The sequence below is a fragment of the Rhea pennata genome, chromosome 3 (genome assembly GCF_028389875.1).
Source record: "Rhea pennata isolate bPtePen1 chromosome 3, bPtePen1.pri, whole genome shotgun sequence".
Lineage (NCBI taxonomy): Eukaryota > Metazoa > Chordata > Aves > Rheiformes > Rheidae > Rhea > Rhea pennata.
In genome coordinates, this window is record NC_084665.1 from 66,057,510 (window position 1) to 66,081,602 (window position 24,093).

The window sequence follows — 24,093 nt, forward strand, 5'->3', positions numbered from 1 at the left end:
ACTGAGTTTATTCAGCATAGCTCCCTTTTTCTTAGCATGCCTTGGGACTTGCAAGATCCAACAATAAACTAGCCCCTGATATTTACCTTAACCCCAACACTAATCTCAGCTTTAACCACAAAGCAGCAACAACTAAGTATTGCATCTCACTGCTGTTCACATCCTCACCACTGCAAGATCCAGACTGCTCTTCAGTATGTCATGTTCTGAACACTAACCCTATGATCAAATTTTTTTATCAACTTTTATTACAGGTGGAAAAAAAAGAAGAAAAGCCTATTTGTCTTTTCCAGCTCTAGTCCTCCTCAAAACCAAACACAAAGTCTTCAAATCTCTCTTCACTCCTGGTGTCTTGACAATTAAACCTAGTATTTCCAATAATTTTAGCCTCTTCTGTAGTCCAGCAACGTCTACCTTTTTGTTCTCTTAATATAACTTAATATAACATTTTCCTCTTCTTAGCCTGGCAGCATAATGCCTGCAAACATTAACCATAACTTTAACCTAAATATTAGCTATAGCCCCCAAAAATATAAAACCGAAAGAAAAAAAGTTCAAATCACCTATTGATAGACAACTCCGCAAAGTTAGCAAATGTGTGATAAAAACAGATTTTCAACCCAGGCTACTCAAGGCTTGAAATTCTTTTACATATCTTGCATAAAGTTTACTTTAAAATAATTGTAGCACATTATCATGAATAATAACCACGAGGACCCTATCAGTGGAAAAGTTTTACTATCAGCTGCATACATGCCCACATGCCTTCTCATTCTCTGTATTCTAGTCTTCTAACTCAAGAATAATGGGGGGAATAAAAAAATGTGTAAAAATTTGGGACTCCAAATTAAACTGTTAAGTTAGTGATTCAGGAATAAGCTCTGATTAGCTTCCATTTTATACAGATTTATTCCAAGTATCTCAATATAAATTTTCAGCAATCACTAAAACTACTTACATAAGGATTACAGTATCATATTGCAGCTAAATACAGATCCTCTGAGAATTAAACTTCTATAAGCAAGGATATTTTCCTGGAAACATAAAGATGTATTTGCAAATATCATGCATGGATGTTTTTTCACCTCACTGCAGTTATAAAAGAAGGTATGTAGGCAACATGGGCTGAAAAAAAAAAGAAAAAAAACAACTGAGAAAAAAAAATCAAAGAATCAGTAGAATTTCTCATAGCTTTAAATATAAAAAGGATTATCATCCATATTTGGATTTCTAGTTTGGTTGGGTTTGCATATTTTCATTTTAACCAAAAGGACACAGTAGTGACCAGGAAGTTTGGTATTACAGTGATTTCTGTACATCAGTATTTAACAAAGATGAAAACTACACTGAACTATTAGAGGCAACAGTTGTCCTGCTAATACCTCATCCCCCTATCAGTTGAGTGCATGCATTTGAGAAAGAGGACAGAAGAGAATTGGAAAAAGAAAATAGCTTACTCTATTAATATATCTTGAGGAACAAATAATAAGGATGTATATTCTTTTGACACATGGTGCAAGTCTTGACAGAGTTCTAGGAACTGTATACTTGGGGAAACTGAATGTCACAATGACAGTATCACAAGCATTAACTCGCCTCTAGGTTGCACAAATGGCACATGGTCAACTGAAAGTAAACTGAAAGCTAATTTTGCCTGATTTAGCTTATGAACACATATGGTCGCGCTAATTCAAGACCTGCTTTGATTTCAGGAGCTAAAACAGAGAATCCACTACTGTTGAGGAAACCTGTTTTTTCTTTTTTAAAAATAAGAAATGAACAAACCTTTCTTGATAATAATCAGTATTTATTATTCATGGAGAAAAAAACATCTCTTGAATTAGCAACTAAATCACACAGAAAGTAAGTTTCTGGAGTATCTGTCCAGCTTCAGCGCATACATTTGTGTTGCCATTTGCAAGAGCGCATGTCTTAACAGAGTCCACATAAAAACTGGACTGCAATGAAGACAGGATACTAGCCAGAGACTTTACTCTTCTGAAGTAACTTTATCGTTAGTATGAGCCCAGAAAGATATTTTGTATATTTGATGGGTTTTTTTGAAATGGATTACAACTTAAACATATCTTTAAATCCTTACTCTATTAGTAAAGCTTTCCACATTTTTTATGCTTTGTTTAGCTTCCTATTTCATTTTTAAGGGGTTTTATCAACCCAGAAAAAAGCAATACTATGAAGAGACTTTGAACGCCTGAAATACTGCAGAATAAAAGCTGCTGACCTTTTTCTGCTTTGCAAAATACTCTGTCCTGGTCTAACAGTGAGATTTGTGCATGGTACATCACTTTTAAACGATTAGTATTTCTTTATCAGTCACGTAGCGGTAGCGAGCAAAGGCAGGCGGGCAAACCGCGCCAGGACCTTCCCGCGGCGCAGTCTGTTACTCGCAGGGACTGGTCCCGACCTTCGTCATCCCCAGCTCTACCAGACCCCGCCCGGCCGCAGCCTGTGGCGGGCCCAGCGGCGGGCGGCGCGTCCCGCCCAGAGGCCCCGGCACTGCCGCGAGGCTCCGCAGCGCTCCGGACCCGTCCCCGCCCCTCCAATGCCAGGCCCTGCCCCGCCGCTACTGCTGCCGCAGCTTCGCAACCAGGCAGCGCAGCCACGACGCATATATAATGGCGGAGTCCGCCCGCCCAGCTACTCCCACGCATGCGCAGGGGAAACCTCTCCCCGCCATCCCCCGCGCCCTACACACTGCCGCGACGCTCCTCGGTGCGCCTGTCCCTGCTGCGCAGGCGCGTTCCCTCCAACCCCGGCGGCCCTGACGCATGCGCACCGCTGCCGGCAGCCTTCCGGCAAGCGGGGCCGTCGGGGTGCCGCACCTAAGCCAACCCGGCGTGAAACACAAGCCATGTGGGTTCTCTGTTCCGCCCGCATGCACGCATGCGCGCTGTTTCCTTGGCAGCTTGGGGTTGTTTTCGGCAAAACCAATTGTGAGCCGCTGCGAAGGGGGAGCTCACGATGAGGGAGAGACCAGCGACGGGGGGGGACAGGGCAGCCGCAGCAACCGCCTGGCCGCGGCGTCGGCGCTGAGCGTGAAGTCGCCACGGCAAAGTGAGTGACGCCCGTGCGCTGCCGAGGAGCTGCCGGGCGGGGGCGGAGGGAGCGGGGCGACGCCGGGCCGCGCCCCCTCTGCGGGCGGGAAGGACCCCTCTGCGGGCGGGGGCCCGCCGCGGCGCTGCCGCCGCACGTCTGGGTGCGCGGCTGCCGAGGCGGGTAGGCTGGGGCACGCCTCCTCGCCGCCGCTCCCTCCCCCGGCCCCCCTTCCCTCGGAGACGCCCTCCCCTCTCCCCTTCCGCCGCTGGGGCGGGGGGCTCGGGCTGGGGGTTGGCGGTCGTTACAGCGCGCGCCGCGGCCGTTGGCGCGCGCGGCAGTTGCTGGGGCGCGCGCGGGCTGGCGCGCGGGCGGGGGGGGGCGGAATGGGAGAAGGGGGCTAGCGCCACGCGCCGCGCAGGCGAGGCCGGCGGCGGCGCCGTCCGTTAGTCTCTTGATGCTGTGTGCTTCTAATGCCCCTTAATACCCTTGTTGTTTCCTGTTATTCCTCTACGCAAAGAAAAACAGCGTTTTGGAAATGAGTACACGAGCGTGATCTGTCGCAGACAACCCATTTTTACAATTACAGTTTTTGGATAAGGTAGAGACTTAAAAATGTACGAAGCAATTGAGATGTGCTGCTTGTAGGGAACTGAAATCTACAGTTTTCCCATCAGAGTAGGGACTGGTTTTACTTCAACCTCCTAACCAAGAAAAGTTTCCAAGAATTCTGGAAAAAAAATGATGGTTACTCAGAAGCTAAAGTTTTCTGGTATGTTACTATTACACAACTCAAATGGATAGATAGTATCAGTTCTTTTAAATATCCTTTTAAAATAGCGGGGACACAAGGTTATTTTTAATATGCTGATTCATAGGTATTCATGTGGTAATGAGGCTTTTTAAGTGATACTGGCTGTCTACTTTCTTGGATAAAATACTTAATGTTCATGAATAAAAATGGGCTACTCTTTGGTATCACATCCATCATTAGTAAATAGGGACAGATTCTTTAGTGTTATTTTGCTGTATAATTCTGATTTAAACCTTTCTCAGCTCTCAAGAAGTAGTGATACTTATAAATATTTAATAGAGAAACCTACTAGTAAACCCACGGTATCCCGCTGTGATGACTGATCTCATCTAAAAGACTGATTCCATTTGTTTCCAGTCACTTGATGATTACATTTGCTTTTTGCAAATTTTTAGTGGAAAAATGTGGAGTCTATTTCATTAAAATTCTGAAGTGTGCAATTATATTGTGTCAACCCACTTTCCATTATGACCCAAATTGGGTATGGATTTGCCACTTACAACTGTGTAACATTGAACAAATTATGTATGTTCTACTTCATTAGAGAATAAGTTTGATTTTCTCTTGTTTTAGTGGATAATGAAATAAATTTGCATGAATTGTTTCCTTTTTGATGTGTTTGGGATAGAAAACATCTCTACTGCAGATAATAAAATATAGCTATTGTAAAGACAGCAACAGCTTGATAAATTTGAAAAATTTATTTATAAATAAGGATGAAATATTAGAGGACAGCAAATTAGATGATTTTCAGAAAATTCAGCAAATTCTTGGAAGATTTGGCTCCATGATTTTGTTTTCCTGGCTGTTCTTAATGGCTGGAATGTTCCATTGTTCCCAAATGTGTATAGTTATCATTCCTGGAAACATTGCCTTATATTAGCTACCATAAAAAAGATGAAAATTGTTCATGCAAAAATACAATTTAACAGATGCGTTCAGTGATAAGTGACTTTATTCAGACTGAGGTACTGTGATTGCTGAACTTGTAAGGTTAAATCTTTCCTATTTTAAGGTGAGATTATACAGAGCAAACATCCTTGTTGTTTAAGTCATGGGCTATATTTACACAAGTTCTAGTTGCTTTAATGCACTGTGTCAAAGGTTACATAATATGGGAATATACTGGAAATAACAGTGCTGCCATAGGACTTGATAAGATAAATTCTTCTGCTGAATAAAGAGGTAAATGCAATGTGGTGAACTCACTGGTGAGTTTGGTAAATCTGCATTTTACAGAGGAAAATACTGGCAGAAATAAGATGAGCAAAGCCCTTGGAAAGGTGATTGTTCAATGGTAAGCAAAAATATGTGCAAAATTAGTTTGCCTGTAGTTTTTTGTGGTGTGATTTGTCTATCATTTAGCTATAAAATTCTTTTCCTCTTTGGAATAGGTATGCACCATGCTTACTTTGCATTGTTGTTCTGCATTGTTTCTCATATTTTTTTTTTATTTCTTTCACATCTGAAAGCACTAGTTTTTCTGAGAGATGGTTGAAATCATTAAGCTAATCATAACAGCAGCTTATATGTTTCTGCTATCTGCAATGCATGATTAAAGTGATAGACTCTACTATGTTTTATAACTATATTTTATTTTCTACACTTTTCCAAATTATAAATATTTATTCATATCTTGTAAATTGACTAATTTAAAAGTAACACTCATAGCTATAGTGCTTTTAGAATCGGCTTCCTATTTTCCTAAGTATAAACTTCGAAGGTAGGTTTATTTTTAATTAAGTTTTCTTCTTCATATCTTATAAGAATTAATCATTTGTGTTATTTTTTACTGTTACTGTTTTAATTATGACAGTAAAGATTTGCTTTATCAGGCAAAATATATTTTAGTAAGGGAAAATATTGCTACCCTGTTGGTGAAACGATGAAACATGTTATGGAACAAAACATTTTTTTCTTTATATGAAGGCAGTTCTGGTCATCCTTGCTCATTTCAAACAGGCTTAGACTGTAGGATAGGTAGCATAAAAGCTTTTACTTGATACACAAATTAATGAAATTGGCAGCTAACTAATAAGGGGTTTTGTAATTCCAAACCAACCTCATGTCTTCGCCTTTTTTGGGTGTTGTTGTTTTGGGATGTTTTTTTCTGTTTGTTTGCTTTGGCCAGTTGGCAGACTAGACTATTGTAGGTAGTAGGTAGCGTTGGTTGGCAGAATGCTAGCTGTCTTGGACTAAAACTATGCTAGGGATAATTTAACCATATAGACTGGCGGTATTTTCTGGTACATCTTAATTTAGTAGGCTAGATGCAGTCTGGATGTGCTGTGGGTGTTAAATGATGAGGTGTAACAGAAGGTATTATGTGAAGAGAACCTGGAGCTATTGCCTAATGAGTTATCGGGGAGATAGGTATAATAGTTTATTGCATGTAAGGCTAAGAGGAGCATAACACATTCATAGGAAGCTAGGCTTCATTTGTTCCACTGTTTACAAAGCAACTGTTTTGTATTATTTTTTTTTGTTGCTTTCTTGATGATGCTATCAGGATAGGAATCTGATAGAAGAACTTATTTGAAAATAGCTTTATGGGTCACTATTGAGATAAAAAGTGCATTTTTTAAAAAAGATAAAAATACTATATTACTGAGATATTTGGCTACTCATAAAAAATAGCTATTTAAATTGTTGTAGCATTGTTTTTTATTTGTTTGCAAATAATAAATATCAGATAGATAATGAGAAACCTGAGTTGAGATGCGAGGACAGAGCTTGTCATAATTCAGGCAAATATTGAATTTTAGACTGTTTGTGTTTTATGCCTGATTTGAGACCTGTACTCATCATTGATATTAATAAGCATGCATTAAATTTGTAGTATCAAGTCTATGGACCATTTTTTTTTTCATTTAGGTTGTTAATTACTTTCAGTAGGATGATGAATTCAGAGGAAGAAGCAGGTAGTGTGTTGAGCCACTCTTAATTTAGAGCTGAAAATGCCAGCAGGTAAGATTATTTTGTGTCTGATTTCTAATATGTATTTTATAATCGGAACTAGAAGCAAATGGTAAGAGTTGCTTCAGTCTATACATTTGTAATGCTGCATTGGCTTAGTTTTGAGTCAGTGCTTATAGCTGGTTTTCAAAGTGTGTTTTATTTTTTTCGGAGGGGGAATTTTACTTCTAATCTGAACATATAACAACTGAAGATTCAGTAGCCTTTTTTAGTGATGTGCCAAATTGTATTTTTAATTCTTTGGCTAAAAATGCGCATGCCTCAGGGGAGGAGCTAGAAGACCTCTTGCTTCAAGGGTTGAAATGGTGCTGACCACAGTATCATGATTCACTGAAAGACAGAGTCTCAGCTCTTTCTGAGTTCAAGTCCCTGAGCAGTCCTGCCTGTTACAGCTTTGTCTCAGGAAGTGACTGCTGCTCGTCTCCTCCGGGTTCCAGCCTCAGGAAGAACCCAGCATGCCTCCTGCAAGCAGCATGTCACCTCCAGCAGCAGTATGCTACTGCTTGGGAATGGGGAGGGCAATAATCTGTCATCTGCTTCAGTTAGCCAAGGGTCTTGTGCTGATCCTGTTGTGTGTGCCCTTCAAAACTGGTAAAGTGCTGACTTCTGCAATGAGTAATTGCAGGGTATGTTTGCACAACATTGTTGCTGAGTTGTACTCATGAAGCTTACATTGTCAGTGTGAAAATTCTTAACTGAGTTCCACTTGAATTTCTTGGTAATTATTTCCAAATAAAGTAATTGTCATATATGCAATTTTAAAGCACAATTAGGCACTATTTTAGCAATGATGATTATTGAGCAGGTAAACCATAGTCTAACTTCTTTTTACAGTTGAAAGTGAGGCAAAGGCAAAAACCAAAGTTCGCTTTGAGGAAATCTTCAGAAGTCATGCTGGCCTAAAAGACAAAAAGAAATCAAAGAAAGAGAAGTTTCACTCTCAAGAGAATATTGTGGTGAGTTTGAATACATCCAAGTTTTGTTTGGTTGCCTTAATGGAAAAAGTTCAGGAAAAATATTTTCGTAAAGTACCTTTATACACATATCTTTTATTGTCAATGTGATTTTTATTTATTGTTTTTGCAATAGAAATACATCCTAGTAGTCTGGAGGTATGCCAGAGTTATTGTTTACTAACGGTATACTCTGAATAAGTGGCACATGCAGGCATGCGCTTATTAAAAGTCTGTCAATACCTTTTTTTCCATTCACATTTTTCAGGAAAGTTTTAAGACTTCCAAATTCATTATAAACTTCACTGGGAGTGAGAATGATGGGCTTGCAGGCCACTATAGTATTGAGTTTTGAGATTAAGTAATGCATCTGTGTAGTACAGATACGTCTGTGTAATACAGATACATACATGTAATACATATGTGAATGACAAGTGATGATAATTTATAACAACTAATATTAGAGGTGACCATCAACTTTATTACGTTTCCTAAAATTACTGGTATGTGAACAAAAATTTACGAACACTATTAAACAACATTTGAAACTATTTTTTTCATTATGATCCCAGTAATCAGCATAATTCTGTATGCGCTAATTTTGCGGTCCCATTGTGGTTGCATGTGTACTTAGACAGTACACATCTCTGAAGAATTATTCTAAAGATTTGGGCTGCAGTGTATAATTTGCAGATTAGGAATGATTATATCAATCTCAATTTATCCTTAGGCGACATTTCTGTTTATACCATATCTCTGATTAAAAGAACCCCAGAGGTTCCTAAGGTATAGTTCATATTACAGTCTTTTTCTTGAACACAAGAATAAATGTTCAGTAAGAGTCTTATAGATCCCAAATATTGACTCACAATGTTTGGAATTAAATGCTTAATTGACAAATATGCTGATTTTTTTTATTTTCCTCTTGTTAGGATTTATGTTTTCTATCTTTTCTTTGTCACATCCATACTAGACATTGGAACTGAATCTTCATTTTATTCTTTAATATTGGTTTAAGGTGCAGGAGTTGTATTTTCTATAATATCAGAAATTAGCATTTATTTGTTATATACAACTGTATTCTGCATAGTTGTAAAGTACTTCTTAGTAGTGTCATGCTGAAACACATTTTTGTCTTGAGTTTGACAATTCAAAGTTGGTATTTGCATGAATATGTATATTTTTTAATTTTGTGTGTCTTTTGGTATGCAACGTAATATCCAAAATATAGTGTAAAAAAAACTCAAAGTTTTTTTTTTCGTTTACTTTGCTAGCATATATATGAGCACAAGTATAAATTCCTCCTTACTTAGATTTATTTCTTTGGCAAAACATGAGTTTTTAAATCTATGTTTTGTAAGTATGATGTAAATTTCTTTCAGCACATAATTGTACGTTTGTACCTAGCTATATATCACTCAAACATCTGAAGATTACTTTGTTTTTAAAATTGACTTCCACTCCATTTCAGAAGAGACTTTGAGGTAAAACACTAGTATTTCAGAGTTGACTGGAAACACTTAAAGTGCTGATGAACTGAATTAAAAGTTAATGATGCACGTACATATTAAGAATTGTTTTAAGATCCACATAAATAAGTATGGAAGACTAACTTTTATTACAGTTTTACTGAAGCTGTAGATTCATAACAATTAAAACACTAAAAAACTAAGAACTTAGAAACAGTGCATGTATCAAAGCCTAACGCTTCTCATTTGGAACATTTCATTAAAGTCTGGTAAAATTGTAAGACCTAGGGTTGATATTTTGATTCTTACATTCCAGTAAAAATTTCTGTAAAAACTTAAGTAAGCACCTATAATTTCTTTGTCAGAAATAAATGTGGAATGTGGAAGGAGATGATATTGTCTGACTGATTCGGTTTCAGTTTTGTTCAGTTCATGTAATTTAGCTCTGCAATGTTTCATGTATCTTGAAAATATGTGAAATCTATTGGTGATTGTTGTCATTGTGTCACACACTTGTCGTGAACAGCCTCCTAGTTCATCAAGAACAGATCATGACTGACAGCATGTTTCTACTGGAAATGTTCCATCCTGCTTTTTTCCGTTTTCTTTACTAGAGCTAGTCTTCCTTAAAGTAACAAAATGTTCTCCATTCATGGTCCATCAGCTCTTGAAATCTGAGTTCTGTAACTGCAGATTGCTCTAATTCTAAACTACAGAAGCAAGAGTAAGGCGACTGCACTCCTGTGCCCATTGCCAAGTCTGCATGGAGCAAAAGGAAATGGGCTGACTGCAGTGGGAAATGCTGATAACAGTGGGGAAGGAGGAGTGACTGTTAAGGATGAAGGGATCATAGTAGAGATGGGATTTCTTCTTCAAATACATCAGCAGCAAGAGGAGAACTTGGGAAAATGTGGGCCCGCTACTGAATGGGGCAGGGGCCCTGGTGACAAGGGATACAGAGAAGGCAGAATTACTGAATGCCTTCTTTGCTTCAGTCTTCACTACTAAGGGCAGCCCTCAGGAGTCCCAGAGCCTGGATGGGAGGGAGAAAGTGTGGAGAAGGGAAGACTTTCCTTTGGTTGAGGAGGAAAGGATTAGAGACCTTCTGGGTAGGCTAGACATCCACAAATCCATGGGCCCAGATGGGATGCACCCACAGGTACTGAGGGAGCTGGCAGATGTTATTGCCAAGCCACTCTCCATCATCTTTGAAAGGTCCTGGAGAACTGGAGAGGTGCCTTCTCATCTCTTATCAATGGGGATTTTATCAATGTGTACAAGTACCTGAAGGCAGGGTGTCAAGGGGACGGGGACAAACTCTTTTCAGTTGTCCCATGTGACAGGACAAGAGGCAATGGGCAGAAATTGAAGCCCAGGAAGTTCCACCTGACCGTGAGGGGGAATTTCTTCCCTGTGAGAGTGACGGAGCCCTGGACCAGGTTGCCCTGAGAGGCTGTGGAGTCTCCTTCTCTGGAGATCTTCAAGGCCTGTCTGGCTGCAACCCTGTCTACCATGCTCTAGGTGACCCTGCTGAGCGGGGAGGTTGGACTGGATGATCTCCAGAGGTCCCTTCCATCCTTACTGATTCTGTGAAACAGCAGATGTTACAATAAAAAATCTGGTTTGTCATTCAATAGCCAGGGTGAAGTGCATGTGAGGTCTCAAAGTACAGCTGAAATGAGATTCCGGTATTTGCTTTTGAAAAAGAGCAAGCAAAAACCAAGCAATGGGATGTAGTCATAAAGGGAGATTGTTAATATGACTTGCAAAGCCAACAATACATTTATTTTTTTCCAGTTATACCTCCTATTACAAGTTATTAGAATGAGGTTAGCTTCTACGTAAGGCTTTAGATTGCAGCTTGGAGTTTTGAATCTGATGAGGGTACCAATAATAGAGTCAATCTACAGCCTTGAAAATTCTTGCGATTTTTCTTTGGGGAAACACAGATATTTTGTAGGGGTTTTTTTTCAGACTAATTCTGTCCTTTAGCATCTGTCTTAGATGTTTGATACTCTACTAATCTTTGAGATTGTAGAAGTTTCTCAGGTCTCTTTTAAAGCCTGTTTTTTTTCCATGACCTGACGTTCTTTGAATAATTGTGGAGATTCAACAAGTGGAATTTGCAGCATGTTGCAATAGTGTTTATTTCATTATGTGGGTATTTTGTATTTTTTTTCTAAAAATAAATTTGCTGTAATTATGTATAGGCTGCTTTTATTCATGCCAGGTATTTGTGGATGAGTGTGTTTATTTATAGGTATAATAAATAATAGATGCCTGTAAATATTTTGAGCAGGACTTTGCAACAGCTAGCTTTCATTGAGGAAATGAGTCTTGCATATCAGAGTCATTTTAGAAACTCTCAAAAACGTCAAAGATTAGTTTTCAGTTTTTGATACTACATTCATAGATAATATTTTTTAAAAATTATCTAATATTTTAGAAAATATAAATATATTATCTAATATTTTACATTAATACTTTTGATATTACATTATCATTTTACTTGGACAAGGGGAAACAAACCTGTAAGGAGTGAGGAAAGTTTACAATGTGTTTTCTAAAAAAACACCAAAAATGGGTGGAAGGAATGTAAAGACAAATGTATTAACTGAAACTAATATTATTTATTTATTTATTTATTTATTTTTACTGGAGTAGCTTTAGATTGACTTTTTTTAGAGTCTATTTAGAGAATTAGACTCTTTATTAAGAGTAAATTTTTCATCTTTATAAATATTTTAGTAAATGGTTTAAATGAAATGAATTTTTTAATTTTAATACGTTTTAGTAAGATTTTTAGTGTCAAGTTTGGGCAAACAACTCTCAATAGAGCCTAAACAACTGAACCTGGAGTCTGCCTCTAACTTACATTTTAAATGGATGTAAATATTTATTTTGGTACCACATGTTATTTCCTTCTGTAGCGTAAAACATAGGCATATCTTTATGGAGCAGATTTGTCTTTGTATTGGATATACATATAAGTTGTTTTAAACAGCATAGCAACAGTAAGGATAAAGTGCCCAAACACAAACTACTTTTTTCCAGTATGAAATTTCTGTTACTTTACAGCTGGTCACTTGTTAATTTTAAACAAGAAAATAAGTAATGTTTGATTTTATTTTGCTTTGTGTAATGTTTAAAGAAACGACGTTAAAAGTTCTGTGTTTGTCCTTATAATGTGATTTTTGGTGTCAAGTATGTTTTATATTCTTATTTATAGCTTGACACCTTTAGAAGTAATGTTGATCTAGCTAAAGAAAGTGGGAATGATGAAGTAATTATAAACAGCACACATAATCCTGAAAAGAAGAGTCCTCGATTTGCAAAAGATAATCTGAGAGAGAAAGCTTCAGCTGCAGGGAAAATAAACAATGATGTTAGTGGAGAGGAGAACAAGCAGCCAAAGTTTAACCACAAGAAGAAGAAATCACTCTTACAAGAACAATTTAATGAGGAGGAAAATTTATATGAAGTTAAATTGGAGAGTTTTGAAAGAAAGACTAATGATTTTCCGAAGAAGAAAGCAAAAAGTAAATCACAAACAGATGTACCTCATCAAGAACATGACAGGAGGATTAGAAGTTCCTTGACTGAAGTGAGAAATGTAACTGAATTAGAGGAGGAAGAAGAGCTAATTCAAGCCTATCAGATGCATGTAGCTGAGGAGGAGGCAAATGCAATTAAAAAGAAAATAAGAATGAAACTTAAAGAACAGATGTCTGAATTTACTTCTACTGTTCAAAGCCATGAAGTTGTATTGAACAATGAAGTGGCCAAAAAGAAGAAAAAGAAGAAAGAAATACCAATTTTATGTGAAGCTGAAACAAGGTACCATGATAAACTGTAATCAATGTATGTTTACATCTTTAGCAGAGTGCTTCATATTGTTTTAAGATAGGCAAAAGCTCTCTGATAAATTGTGCATATTTTCGAAGTGACAAACTAACTGGATGATTCTCTTATGGAAAAAATATTAGTACCTAATACTGTTTCAGAATGCTGCCAAGATTTATGTTTAACTTACAGATTCTATTTAACTTAAAAAAAAAAAAAAAAAAAAAAAAAAAAAAAAAAAAAAAAAAAGATCCTCCTTTACTATTTGATGTTTATTTCCTGTGGAACCATCTCTTAACTAATTTAAAACAATTTTATGCATGTTTTACTGGTGATGAGAGATGGCCCTGATTCAGCAAAAAAAAAAAAAAAAAAAAAAAATGTTGGCCTAGCTTTATTCACATGACTGGTTCTACAATTATCTGAAAATTAACAGGAAACAAGAAGGTGAAAGAAATGAAAAAAAGAGGGGAGGAGAGTTGCATTTTGAAGGTGCACCAATGATAGAGGAACTTGAAGAAAAGAGGAACTTTCAAATAGATTAATAATGGTAATGAGTAATTATGTTCTACTGCATATATGGATACAATTGCTAATAGTAATCTTTTGCATTGCAGTGCAATGTCCCTCTCAGAGCTACAGCATTATCCAGCAAAAGATGATAATGAAAATCAGTCACTGGAAAGATTGTTTACATCAGAAGGACAGAAACTGGAGGAAGGCATGGAAAAACAGAAACCTAAAGCAAGGAAAGTTAAAGGGAAAACTAAAAAAGGTTTGCCATCAAAATGTTAGAATGGTCTGTTTCATTACCCAAGACTTTTTTACTCCCCCCGCCCCTATTTTTTGGTTCTAAGACACGTTTTAACATCGTAGTAACAGAGAAGCAACTGAGACTGCTGTTGTAGTTACTTGTATCGCCGTTATTAATTGGATTTGTGTGCTTCCCAATTCTGAGGTTAATTTGTAAGGAAGTTGTATTTGATATACTTCTATAAAATTATGAGAATTCATTTACTGGAATTAGTTCTGAAATTGATAAATAGTTAAAAATTGGGTTTGAGCATAATATTATGCTTAATATATACCAGCTTTATGGCATAGTACTTAGATGCATATCCTGATTTTCTTTGTATTATTTCAGCATTTTTAGTTGCTATGTATTATAAAAGGTATATGACCACTGTTTTAACCTGATGCTCAATTCAAACATAAGGAATACTTTTTTCTGCACCACATCAAATTCTGGAGTTCATTTCCTGCAAATTGTATGGAAGACAAAAGAAGTAGGTTCAGAAAAAGAAGATTACGCAAATTAATGAGGGATAGGTCTTTTGATAACAATTAGGATAGTGGTCACACTGTAATACCTGATTCAGAAAGTTCTTAAACCAGTGTTTGGTACGTTAAGGGAAGATGCACTAGCTAAAGCATGAGTTCATGCATATCTTGTTTCTTAAGTTTTCCTTAAGAAACTGCTTCAGGCTACTGTCTGTAGCTGGATGTTGAACTATATAGATTTTAATTCATCATGGCAGAGAAGAACCTATATCAGTCAAGAGAAAGCACTTGAGTTTTGCATAAAAAAGAAGTTTGTTAGTAGAAATATATAATATGAATTAATACATATTCATGTGTACATTTATCTATATATAAAATGCTGCAAATTTGCCACTCTGTTTACTTGCTCTATTTATTTTGCTCCTAGTTCTAGAAGAAAACACAGAAGTTGCTGCAGCAAATGTAGAGGAAATGAACAATTCAGAAATTTCAACTCAGTCTGATGATCTTGTATTGGGAGTTTATATCCATCGAACTGATCGACTCAAAACTGATCTCCTCATATCTCATCCTATGGTTAAAATCCATGTTGTTGACCAGAGAACTGGCTTATATGTCAAGAAGAATCATAGGTGACTTTTTTTAATAAACTGATTCTGTTGTCAATGATTCTTACAATTGATTGATCCCTAGAAAATGAAATATGAAAATAAAAATGGTGCTAAATTTTAAGCTTGCAAGGTCATTCATTAGGTCCTACATCTCTGAGCAAGCATATTTAAGAGAAAATTAGAGTGATATTCCTCTTTTCTTTTTGGCACTTTTAAATGCTCCACATTTAAATGCTCTCAAGGTCTACACTTTTACAGCACATTTCATTCTGTCTTCTTTCCAGAGAGAAAAATTCCCAAATTTCAAAATATTTAGAAGCCAAGATGAGACTAAGTAAGCAAAACTCCTGTGGCACAAATACTATTTACCTTTTTTTAATATATAAAAACACTTATAAAGAGCTGAAATTAAGTTTAATTCTCCATATTTCTAATCACTTCATTTACTTGTTTCAATTGTCATTATGTATAATTATCCTGCAAGCCAAATTTTACAGTTATATAGTAGACTCCATTAGGATCGTTGTGCACGAATTTAGTTATAGTAACTTAATTGTTAGGATTTTGTACTTCAGCCTTTCCTATTTGTACGTATATAGTCAATTGCCTTAAATTTTGGGCAGCTTTCAAAATTTCTTTCTAAAATCAAATGAATGCATCTTGTATGTTTCTTTGTTTTCAGTAATTGGAATACTGTTTTGTTTGAGGTTTTTTTTTAAGGCACTATAACAAATGTAACTGTTTGGAAATTTTCAAACAGCAAGAGGAAAGTTTCGTCTTACTATGAACAAGAGCGAATAGAGCACATTCTTCCTATCATGACGCAACCATATGATTTCAGACAGTTTAGATCAACGCTTCCGGAGTGGGAGGAGCAAGTCATATTTAATGAGCGTTTTAGTTATTTTATTCAAAATACTGAAGAAAGTCCTAGGGTGATCCTGTTCTTTGAGGTGAGAATTAAATATTTTACATCAGATTTTTGCATGTTATGATTTTCTGTCTATGCCTTTTCAACGGTAAATATTTAACTGACTTAGTTTTCTTTTTCAGTTATATTGAATTAATAACATAGCTTTAAGATGAAGCATTAAATGGAAATGCCAAAAATGATATTGGTGGTAGTTAATACTAATAACCGTTATTTATAAGTTAAGAAATCCTGTTTTGATAATAGTAAAGAGGATGAACCACTCTTATTGACTCAATTGAGAAACTTCTTGGAAAAACTGCTATGATTGTTCCAAATCAGGAGTCATAGCATCACACAGAAAGGATCCAACTTACCCTTTTCACATTCTTGAAATGCAAAAAGATGTCTAAGTATCAGCAGCTCAAAGATGCAGTTTGCTTGTAGCAACACCTTTACTCTTATACCAATGAGCAAGCTTTTGTATTGTTTTCCATTAACATTGTAGACCTCTGCTTTTTCTCTTCTGTTCTTTACACAGCAGTTATTACTGTTTGTGTTTATAGGAAAGATTGTAAGGTTTTCAACATACTTCGAGCTTTGAGTATTTCAGTATTTATAAAGCGTATACAGGAGAGGTTCTGCAGTGTTAACATAAAAATGGAAACCTGGTACAATAAACATGTTTTCATTCTATGTTATTTACGTTTCAAATACATTGTAGATACAATATTGCCAGATGTTTATTTGTGTTCTGTGATATTCATAAATGAACACATTTACAGAATTAAGAAGTCCCTGGTTGCTTAACACAAAAGTAATTACAGTTCTGTGGAAGACTCTGTGGAAATAATGTTAATGTTGGAACTAAAAATATGACTTCACCGAAAGCTTGTTATTTGACTTTGGTTTGTTTTTTGAAATACAAATTTGAAAGTAGCATATTTCCAATTTTTTTTTTGTACCATATATACTTCCAGGAGTGGCTGGATATCAGAGTATTCCTGTTACAGACCAGAAAAATCAAAAAAAAATCTTGGTCCTAACTGATGAAGTTAGGAAAGGAAAATTAACTGTTTTCTTCTTTTTGGCTAGGTTTAGCTGGTTTTGGCAAACTGTAAAGGATTTATGAAAATTACATATGAAATCAGTGAACGATGTCTCTCTAGCAACTTTTTTAAAATGATAAAATAGGAAGCATGAATATTTTTTAAAGACTTGCTTATGATTTTTTTTTAAATAGGTTATAGGCAGCCATCAGACAAATGCAAAAGGATCTGCTATTCCTAGTTCAGTCCTTTTGTTTAAGAAGTACTGTTTTTTGTAATTGCCTAGAATTGAAATCTGCTTAACTTAATCACATCTAGAATATTTTCATTGGTGTTTTTTATTATCATGAAGTTATAATCATTAGAAATATATTTATATTCCCACTAATGCTTGCAGATCCTTGATTTTCTAAGTATGAATGAAGTAAGAGCCAACTCTGAAGTACAAATTCAGGAATGTGGTTTCCGAAAAATCTGTTGGGCATTTCTAAAGGTAATGTGAATATTCAAATAAAGAAACAAAAATTTGAAACATTTTTATTAAATTATGTATAGAAGCTAACTCTATTAAATGGGAAAACTTTTTTGAATATTTCCAGGCAACAGACATGAAAAGCAAATCCTTGTTTGCTTGGCTATTTATTCTTTGCATCTCCTTTCCTCTCTCTGTAAATTTCGTGGTACAGAAAACAAGTTTGACAGTAAAGAATATATGTTTTTCATGGAAGCATAAAGAGTGTAAGATTTTCTTTGTTCATTGAGTGTAGAACTTGGTAGAAAATTAGCAGATACACTGATGAATATAATCAGTTGAAATACTAAATGTCATGAAGTTTTTCTTTGTGTTCCTGAGACTGCCTCTGCAAATAAAAGAAGAAATTTGCTAATATCTGTATCTCAGCTATTCTGTATTCTAGTGACATTTTTAGTTAACCAGTCTTTGAAAAGAATTCCTAGCCTAATTATAAAATGCCTGTCATTTCTAGTTTGAAATGTTTGAAATGATCCAGCAGTGAAGTACAGGCAATTTAGCCTGCACATCATGTACTTTTTCCTCTTTTAGGAGAAGCTTGGATGTGCCAGTTAATTGGCCTTGTAATATCTGACAAGATATTACATGCTTTAACTTGCCTGAGGGTTGTTTGTTTTCACCTGCCCCTGTGGATAGCAGATTTTGACAGCCATTGACCAGTCCAAAGCAGGAGACACACCAGAGAGGCTAACTGACTGCAAGCTTTGGGGAAGAGGAGGGGCCTCCAGATCCTTAGACCAAGTCTCTTCTGTCTCAAGTCAAGATGAATCTGCAGGGGTCAGGGATTTGGAATCCCCTCTCCGAGTGTACAATTGATGGGAACTGTACATCTGGGCATTTGACACTGTCTACTACTAAACAGATGGATGAATTTCCAATTCATAAATACAAATAAAATAATGGCTTGCTGTTCATTATTATTGCATCAGTTTTTGCATCATCTTTTCATCTGTATCAGTCGAAGCAGAAACATTCAGATAAGCAGTGGTTGATGTTAATGTCAATAGGTATACACAGAAGCATAAGCAGTAATTTATATCTTCTAATAGTATAACTTTAATTTTTCAAATGTAACAGCAATTCAGTCTTCTAATTCTATTAGTATAATAGAACTATATTTCCTCTGATGTTAGAAGACTGCTGCTTTGCTATATCTTCTGCCCTGAATTAAAACCTTACCAGTAGCCTTTGCTGCAGCATTCAAAATAATGTGGGGGAGGAGACAGATTTGAAAGGTGCTGTGTGCAATTGACAGTCCACTGAGATTTTGGTGATTCCAGGAAGTGTTTGTTAAAAAAAAAAAAAAAAAAAAAAAAAGTATGGATGTTAACATTGAATCAATGGATAAAGTACATTTCAAAAATAGCCTATGTTCTGAGCTTTAATCTTAGTGGTTTATTGGTTTATTCATGAATGGATATTTAATGCATACCTACTTCATTAGCACTTTTAGGAATAGTAAATTTCCCCAACAGGAAGTGGATTTCAGAATTTAGACTGTAGTTGTTTGATTTTAATAATAATGACTTTTATTAATCATATATTAATACATTTTTGTCTCTTTTTTAATCACCATTTCAGCTTGTAGGTGCAAACGGAGTTCTAAATGTTGACGGAAAATTGCGTCTGCAATTGTATTACCCACCTTCAAGACCTCCAAGGACCAGGTCGCATTCAAATGTTGAGGTTTATGAGTGGTGGGCAAAATGTCCTAGAAATCGTTACCCATCAACTTTATACGTAACCATAAGAGGCATAAAACTGCCAGATCATGTAAGTTAAGTAAATGTAAATGAGATTCTTCAGTAGATGGTAGTAATTCTAGCCTTTATATGTATATGCATGTATATGAAAGTTGTTTTTATGTATATGATATAGGATAACTAGCTTTTTACAGATCCTGTCTAGTCTCCTGCCACCTCTCCAGAAGGACATAGGTCTGCATGGGCTGGTAGATGTGAAAATGGATGTCTCAAGATACAGCAGAGCACCTTACATGGAAGCAGATGCCTATGTGTGGGCAACTGAATTAAGTTTCTAAATTGGTTTCTACTTGCGTAGTAGGCATCCAACCTCGCTTCTGAGTCAGTGGAACTTAGAGTAATCCACTCTACAGTGGACACGTAGTGACTGTCAGCCTGAAAGAAAACAGTCAAAATGGTTAATTCTGCCCGATAATGATTCCAAAAAGACTTTTTGTGAAAGTGATCAGAACAGCTACCAGTGTTCAGTGGTCTCTGTGTCTGTCAGCCATGGTTCTGCTGTTACTTGACAGCATTCTGTTTCGTATGTGTTAAAGCTTTCCTTAAGTCTTAGCTAAGGTTTAGTAAGCAAACTTACAGGAATTGGGAAAGCATATATGCTTCGCCTACAGTTAAAATCACAAATGTTGTCCATCCTTCTGTTCTTTTGTCTTGGCAACACTTGCAAGTAATTTGTTGAATACGCAGAGCTAGTGATGTCTTCTGATATCATGACTGCATTTCACTACCAAAATAGTATCTTTGATTTGAAGGTAGTAGTTTGATGTCACTGGAACCATTTGCATGCCAAAATGTTTTTTATATAACACCTATACCAGGTGCTAGAGCATTACTAATTCTTACCAAGGAGGATAGTTACTGAAAATAGAAAAGTATTAATTATTTGAGAAAAGTTTTAATATGATCTGATTGATGCAAACTCATTTTACTTTCTGACTTGTAGATTATATTAAATGAAATATTTGCTACATAGTTTTCATAGGTAAAGCTTTTTCTGATCTATTTATTTTTCAACTGAGAAGGAAAAAAAAAAGGAGATGCATTGCATTTCATGTTAAAAGTACTTTTAAATCTTTTCAAATGTCACAGTGTTCATTTTGAAAATACTTTTTCCTGATATTTCGTCTTGTTTACCTGAAGGTTGATCCTTCTTTCCGTTCTATGATGGCTGTTCAGCAGGAACAAGGTAGTGCAACGTTCTGTGAGCAACAGAGTGAGGGATCTAAAAAAACAGGTGAACCTCTTCCAGAGGAGAAGAAAGAGCAATTTAAATGGACAAGATTGCCTGGCCAGGTGAAATATTTTGATTTTGCCCTTCCCCTCCCCCCCCCCCCCCAAATAATATAAAGATCTACTATCTGTTTATAAATTTATATTTATGATGTAAATGTTATGAGGCAAGTGATTCATTAAAATAAAGTTTTTTAAAAATCAACAAAATATAAAACATAAGAAAAACCTCAGAAATAGGTAGCAGAGGCTTAGCTGCTTATGCAAACAAGTGTGGTTGATTTAACTATTTTTACCCAGAGCAGTCCCATACTTTTTCTTCAGAATCCTCTAGGGATTTGAAAGAGTGGGGCTATTCAGATAGTGGCATTAAGACATAAAAGCGATTCTGAGAGCTCACCTTCATTCACATGTTTTCTTGGTTATTTAGTTAGTTTTTTTTTTTTTTTTTTTTTTGATTCCCTCACTATTAAAGGTATTTTAACAGTATAATAGAATTCTGAAGGAAGTGTATTGATGAACTTTATTATGAAGGTTGTGCTGGCTTCATGCCAACTCCCAAATCACTGTTGCTAACGGAAATTAGCAATCATGAAACTGGAATCTTTTTGCAACCCCACGAAGTATGTCTATATGATGATTTTACCATATTCTGTTGAATGATATTAGCATGAGTTCACACGTCAGTAACGATTCAAATGATAAACCTATTGCACAAGGCACGTTTGCTTACAAGAGAATGTTGATTTTTATTTTGTTTCCAAACCATAGTCCTTGTATAGATCATTGCAAAAAGAACATTTAAGTGTATGTGGACATCATGTTATTTCCCAGGAATGTTTGATAGTAACAAAACCGTGAGGAACAAGTCTGTCTTACAATGGAAATTTTCATATTAAAATTGATGAAGTATTTAAAGCACATATTTATCTTACTGTTAATTATTTTTCAGAAAGCTACTCAGGATGACATTTTGCCTTTTTACTAATAAGTGTGTTTTCCAAACCAATTGAAATAAGATTCTAAGAATATTGACTTGCCATCATAAAAATAAAATTTGGTAGATCATTTATTCTTAGACTAGTCCATACACTAAAGAACTAGGTAGCAATGATAATGTATTTTGTTGTGTGCTGTCATGTGAAAAAGTTTCAGTAAAGATTGACATGATGTTGTATATGTCTTTCTTTCAAAGAGCATTTTGTTTAAAAATGAATAATCACTCAAAATTATTTCCTTTATATGCATTACAAAAACTGCTTTATGTTGACCTGAAAGTTAAGTTATTGTTTAAGAATCACTCCATATTGAACCTCTGCTGTCTCTGTAGATATACAGGTAGATGGATGACGTGTTACTTTCCTAAGGTTCTCTATAGAATGATGAATTTATTTTATATATAAATTACATTTACAGATAAATTCAATTTTATATATGAATTATAGCTACATGGCTTTTAAGGGAAAGGATTTTTGTTCTAAGCTGAAATTGATTCAGTGTTGTAATATTTTATTTTAGAGGTTAAAAAGCATTATATCGATTCCAACAAGATGTATTTACATAGATCTACTTGTATTTTTTGAAGGCTTACTAATCTGTTCATAGTCTATTTTTATTCTTAAAAGTATATAGAGTTTAGGTTAAATAATAAAGTAACTGCATTGGATATCTTAATTTCCCTTTAAGCTTTGAATTTATTTCTTTAGAAAAAGCCTTTGGAAATGTTTCATCTCCAATTATTTGGGGGAAAAAAAAAAGAGGAACTGAAATTTAGATGAATAATGCCAAAGGTGTTTTTGTAAACTGAAGTTTTATTTGCATATAGTTAGTTTCCTGAGTTACACTGCAATAAGTAGTTTGAAAAGTTGAGCTTAGACTCCTTAAGCAACTTAGATTTACAATCTAACTCTACAATTTCTGTTAAGTGAGGATAGTTATTATTAACCATCTCTTAAGAAAATCAGTTTGATTTTAGATTTTTTTAGATTTTTAGAAATGGTTACTTGTCAGAAATAAAATCCAGTGGAATAGGAATTAATATACAAACTAAATGGGGCTTAATTTATACAATAAACTGTCTATTGACAAGGTTGAATTTTTGTTTTAAATTTGCTTAAGATATCAGTAGCTCTTTAAAACCTAGCATGACAAGAGCTGTGAATGTATTTTAAGCATTGGATAATTAATATTCATAACTCTGAAGTCTTAATTCTTACCTGAGAAACTAGGTTTGTCGGATACCGAACAAGCATCTATTTTCACTGCGAGGGGGAGATATGGGCTGTTTCTGTATTCGTTTCTCTCATGATGGGAAAACATTGGCAGCAGCATGTGCAGGAAGGAATGGCTATCCCATTATTTGTAAGTTAAAAATGCATTCTCCCTCTCTCTGCCCCCGATAATTCATATAGGCTGGAATTAAAGGAAAAATTAGTATTTAAAAAAATTCTTTTAGAAGTTTTATTTTATAATTGCGTTTAGTAAATTGTTGAATGAACGGTTGTGCGTGAACAGTTGGCTTTTTGTGCACGGTAATGTACATGCGATTTAAGGGCACAAAATAATATCACTTCTACACAGAATTCTAATGGAAATAGAAGATCAGTTTGCACACAGAAAACACATTTGCTGATAATAAGGTTTTAAGAGACATAATTTTTCAGTAACACACCCTTCTCTCTGAGTTTTATGAAAGTTTTTTTAATGAAAGTCAGATATCTGGGCAGATTGACATCTCCAGAGATACTATTGGAGACTATTGTTTTCCATATTCTAGTAAGGTTCAGTTGGAATTCCATATTATTTAAACTGGGGACTGCTTTTCACAGATGCATCAACTATATAGTACTGAGACTTAGTGTTAAAGTTCTGAGATTATAGTATAGAGAACAATATTTAGTTGCACACAGAATAAATGTCTAAATGCAAGGTACAGTAAATATATATTATTTTACTACACAGCAACAGCAAATGATATTTACATTAATATTTTTCTAAGACTATTCAGGCAGCAGTCAAAAAAAATTGTAATCTGTCTCTAATAATTTAAAACAGGTGGGAGCAGTTTGAGGGATAGCGTGTTAGTGACAACCTCAAACCGCTAGATGGAAGTATACGCTTCTTGTCTGTGCATGTCTACCAAGTACTCGTCTCTGAAAAGGAGACGTTGAAGGAAAGTGGTTCACTTAGGCTAGCGGAAGCTTAGCTAATATTGAACTAAACTTTGCATTAGTGTAGCTTTTGCATATAACTGCTGGTAAATACTTACAAATTCTTTATTTTTCTATTTAAATTTTCATTAGTGTATGAAATTCCTTCCGGACAGCAGCTGAGAGAATTTTATGGTCATCTTAACATAGTGTATGATCTTTGTTGGTCAAAAGATAATCAGTACCTTCTTACTGCATCTTCTGATGGCACTGTCAGGTCAGTATGACTGAAATGTTCAGGCAAATAGTGTCATAAGTACAAAAAAAAAATGCACTCTGTGGCATGTTACTACAAGTAACTACTACTACTGTGCTGTGAGGTTTTAATTAGAGATTATTGCAGTGTGACTTTCATAAAAATTGTGATGGATTTACAGTCACTTGTGCTGTATTTACTAC

The 24,093-nt window shown here is 35.6% G+C and overlaps 1 protein-coding gene across 7 annotated transcripts in view; it reads left to right on the plus strand.

Moving 5' to 3' along the window:
* The first annotated feature begins 2,921 nt into the window (after positions 1–2,921).
* The window catches only part of AHI1 (Abelson helper integration site 1), a 100,890-nt gene continuing 79,718 nt past the window's right edge, over positions 2,922–24,093 (plus strand). For 4 of the 7 annotated variants that reach the window (XM_062572511.1, XM_062572514.1, XM_062572516.1 and 1 more), the window contains exons 1-13: positions 2,922–3,075; positions 5,108–5,165; positions 6,743–6,835; positions 7,679–7,800; positions 12,496–13,103; positions 13,727–13,884; positions 14,818–15,022; positions 15,762–15,954; positions 17,358–17,453; positions 19,074–19,265; positions 20,396–20,548; positions 22,714–22,846; positions 23,788–23,911. In XM_062572511.1, the coding sequence (XP_062428495.1) occupies positions 6,826–6,835; positions 7,679–7,800; positions 12,496–13,103; positions 13,727–13,884; positions 14,818–15,022; positions 15,762–15,954; positions 17,358–17,453; positions 19,074–19,265; positions 20,396–20,548; positions 22,714–22,846; positions 23,788–23,911 (1,994 nt within the window). In that variant the 5' untranslated portion in view covers positions 2,922–3,075; positions 5,108–5,165; positions 6,743–6,825. Of the gene's footprint in view, positions 3,076–3,163; positions 3,238–3,596; positions 3,827–5,107; positions 5,166–6,742; positions 6,836–7,678; positions 7,801–12,495; positions 13,104–13,726; positions 13,885–14,817; positions 15,023–15,761; positions 15,955–17,357; positions 17,454–19,073; positions 19,266–20,395; positions 20,549–22,713; positions 22,847–23,787; positions 23,912–24,093 lie in introns of those variants that run through there. The other 3 variants (XM_062572512.1, XM_062572513.1, XM_062572515.1) reach the window with 3 other exon arrangements.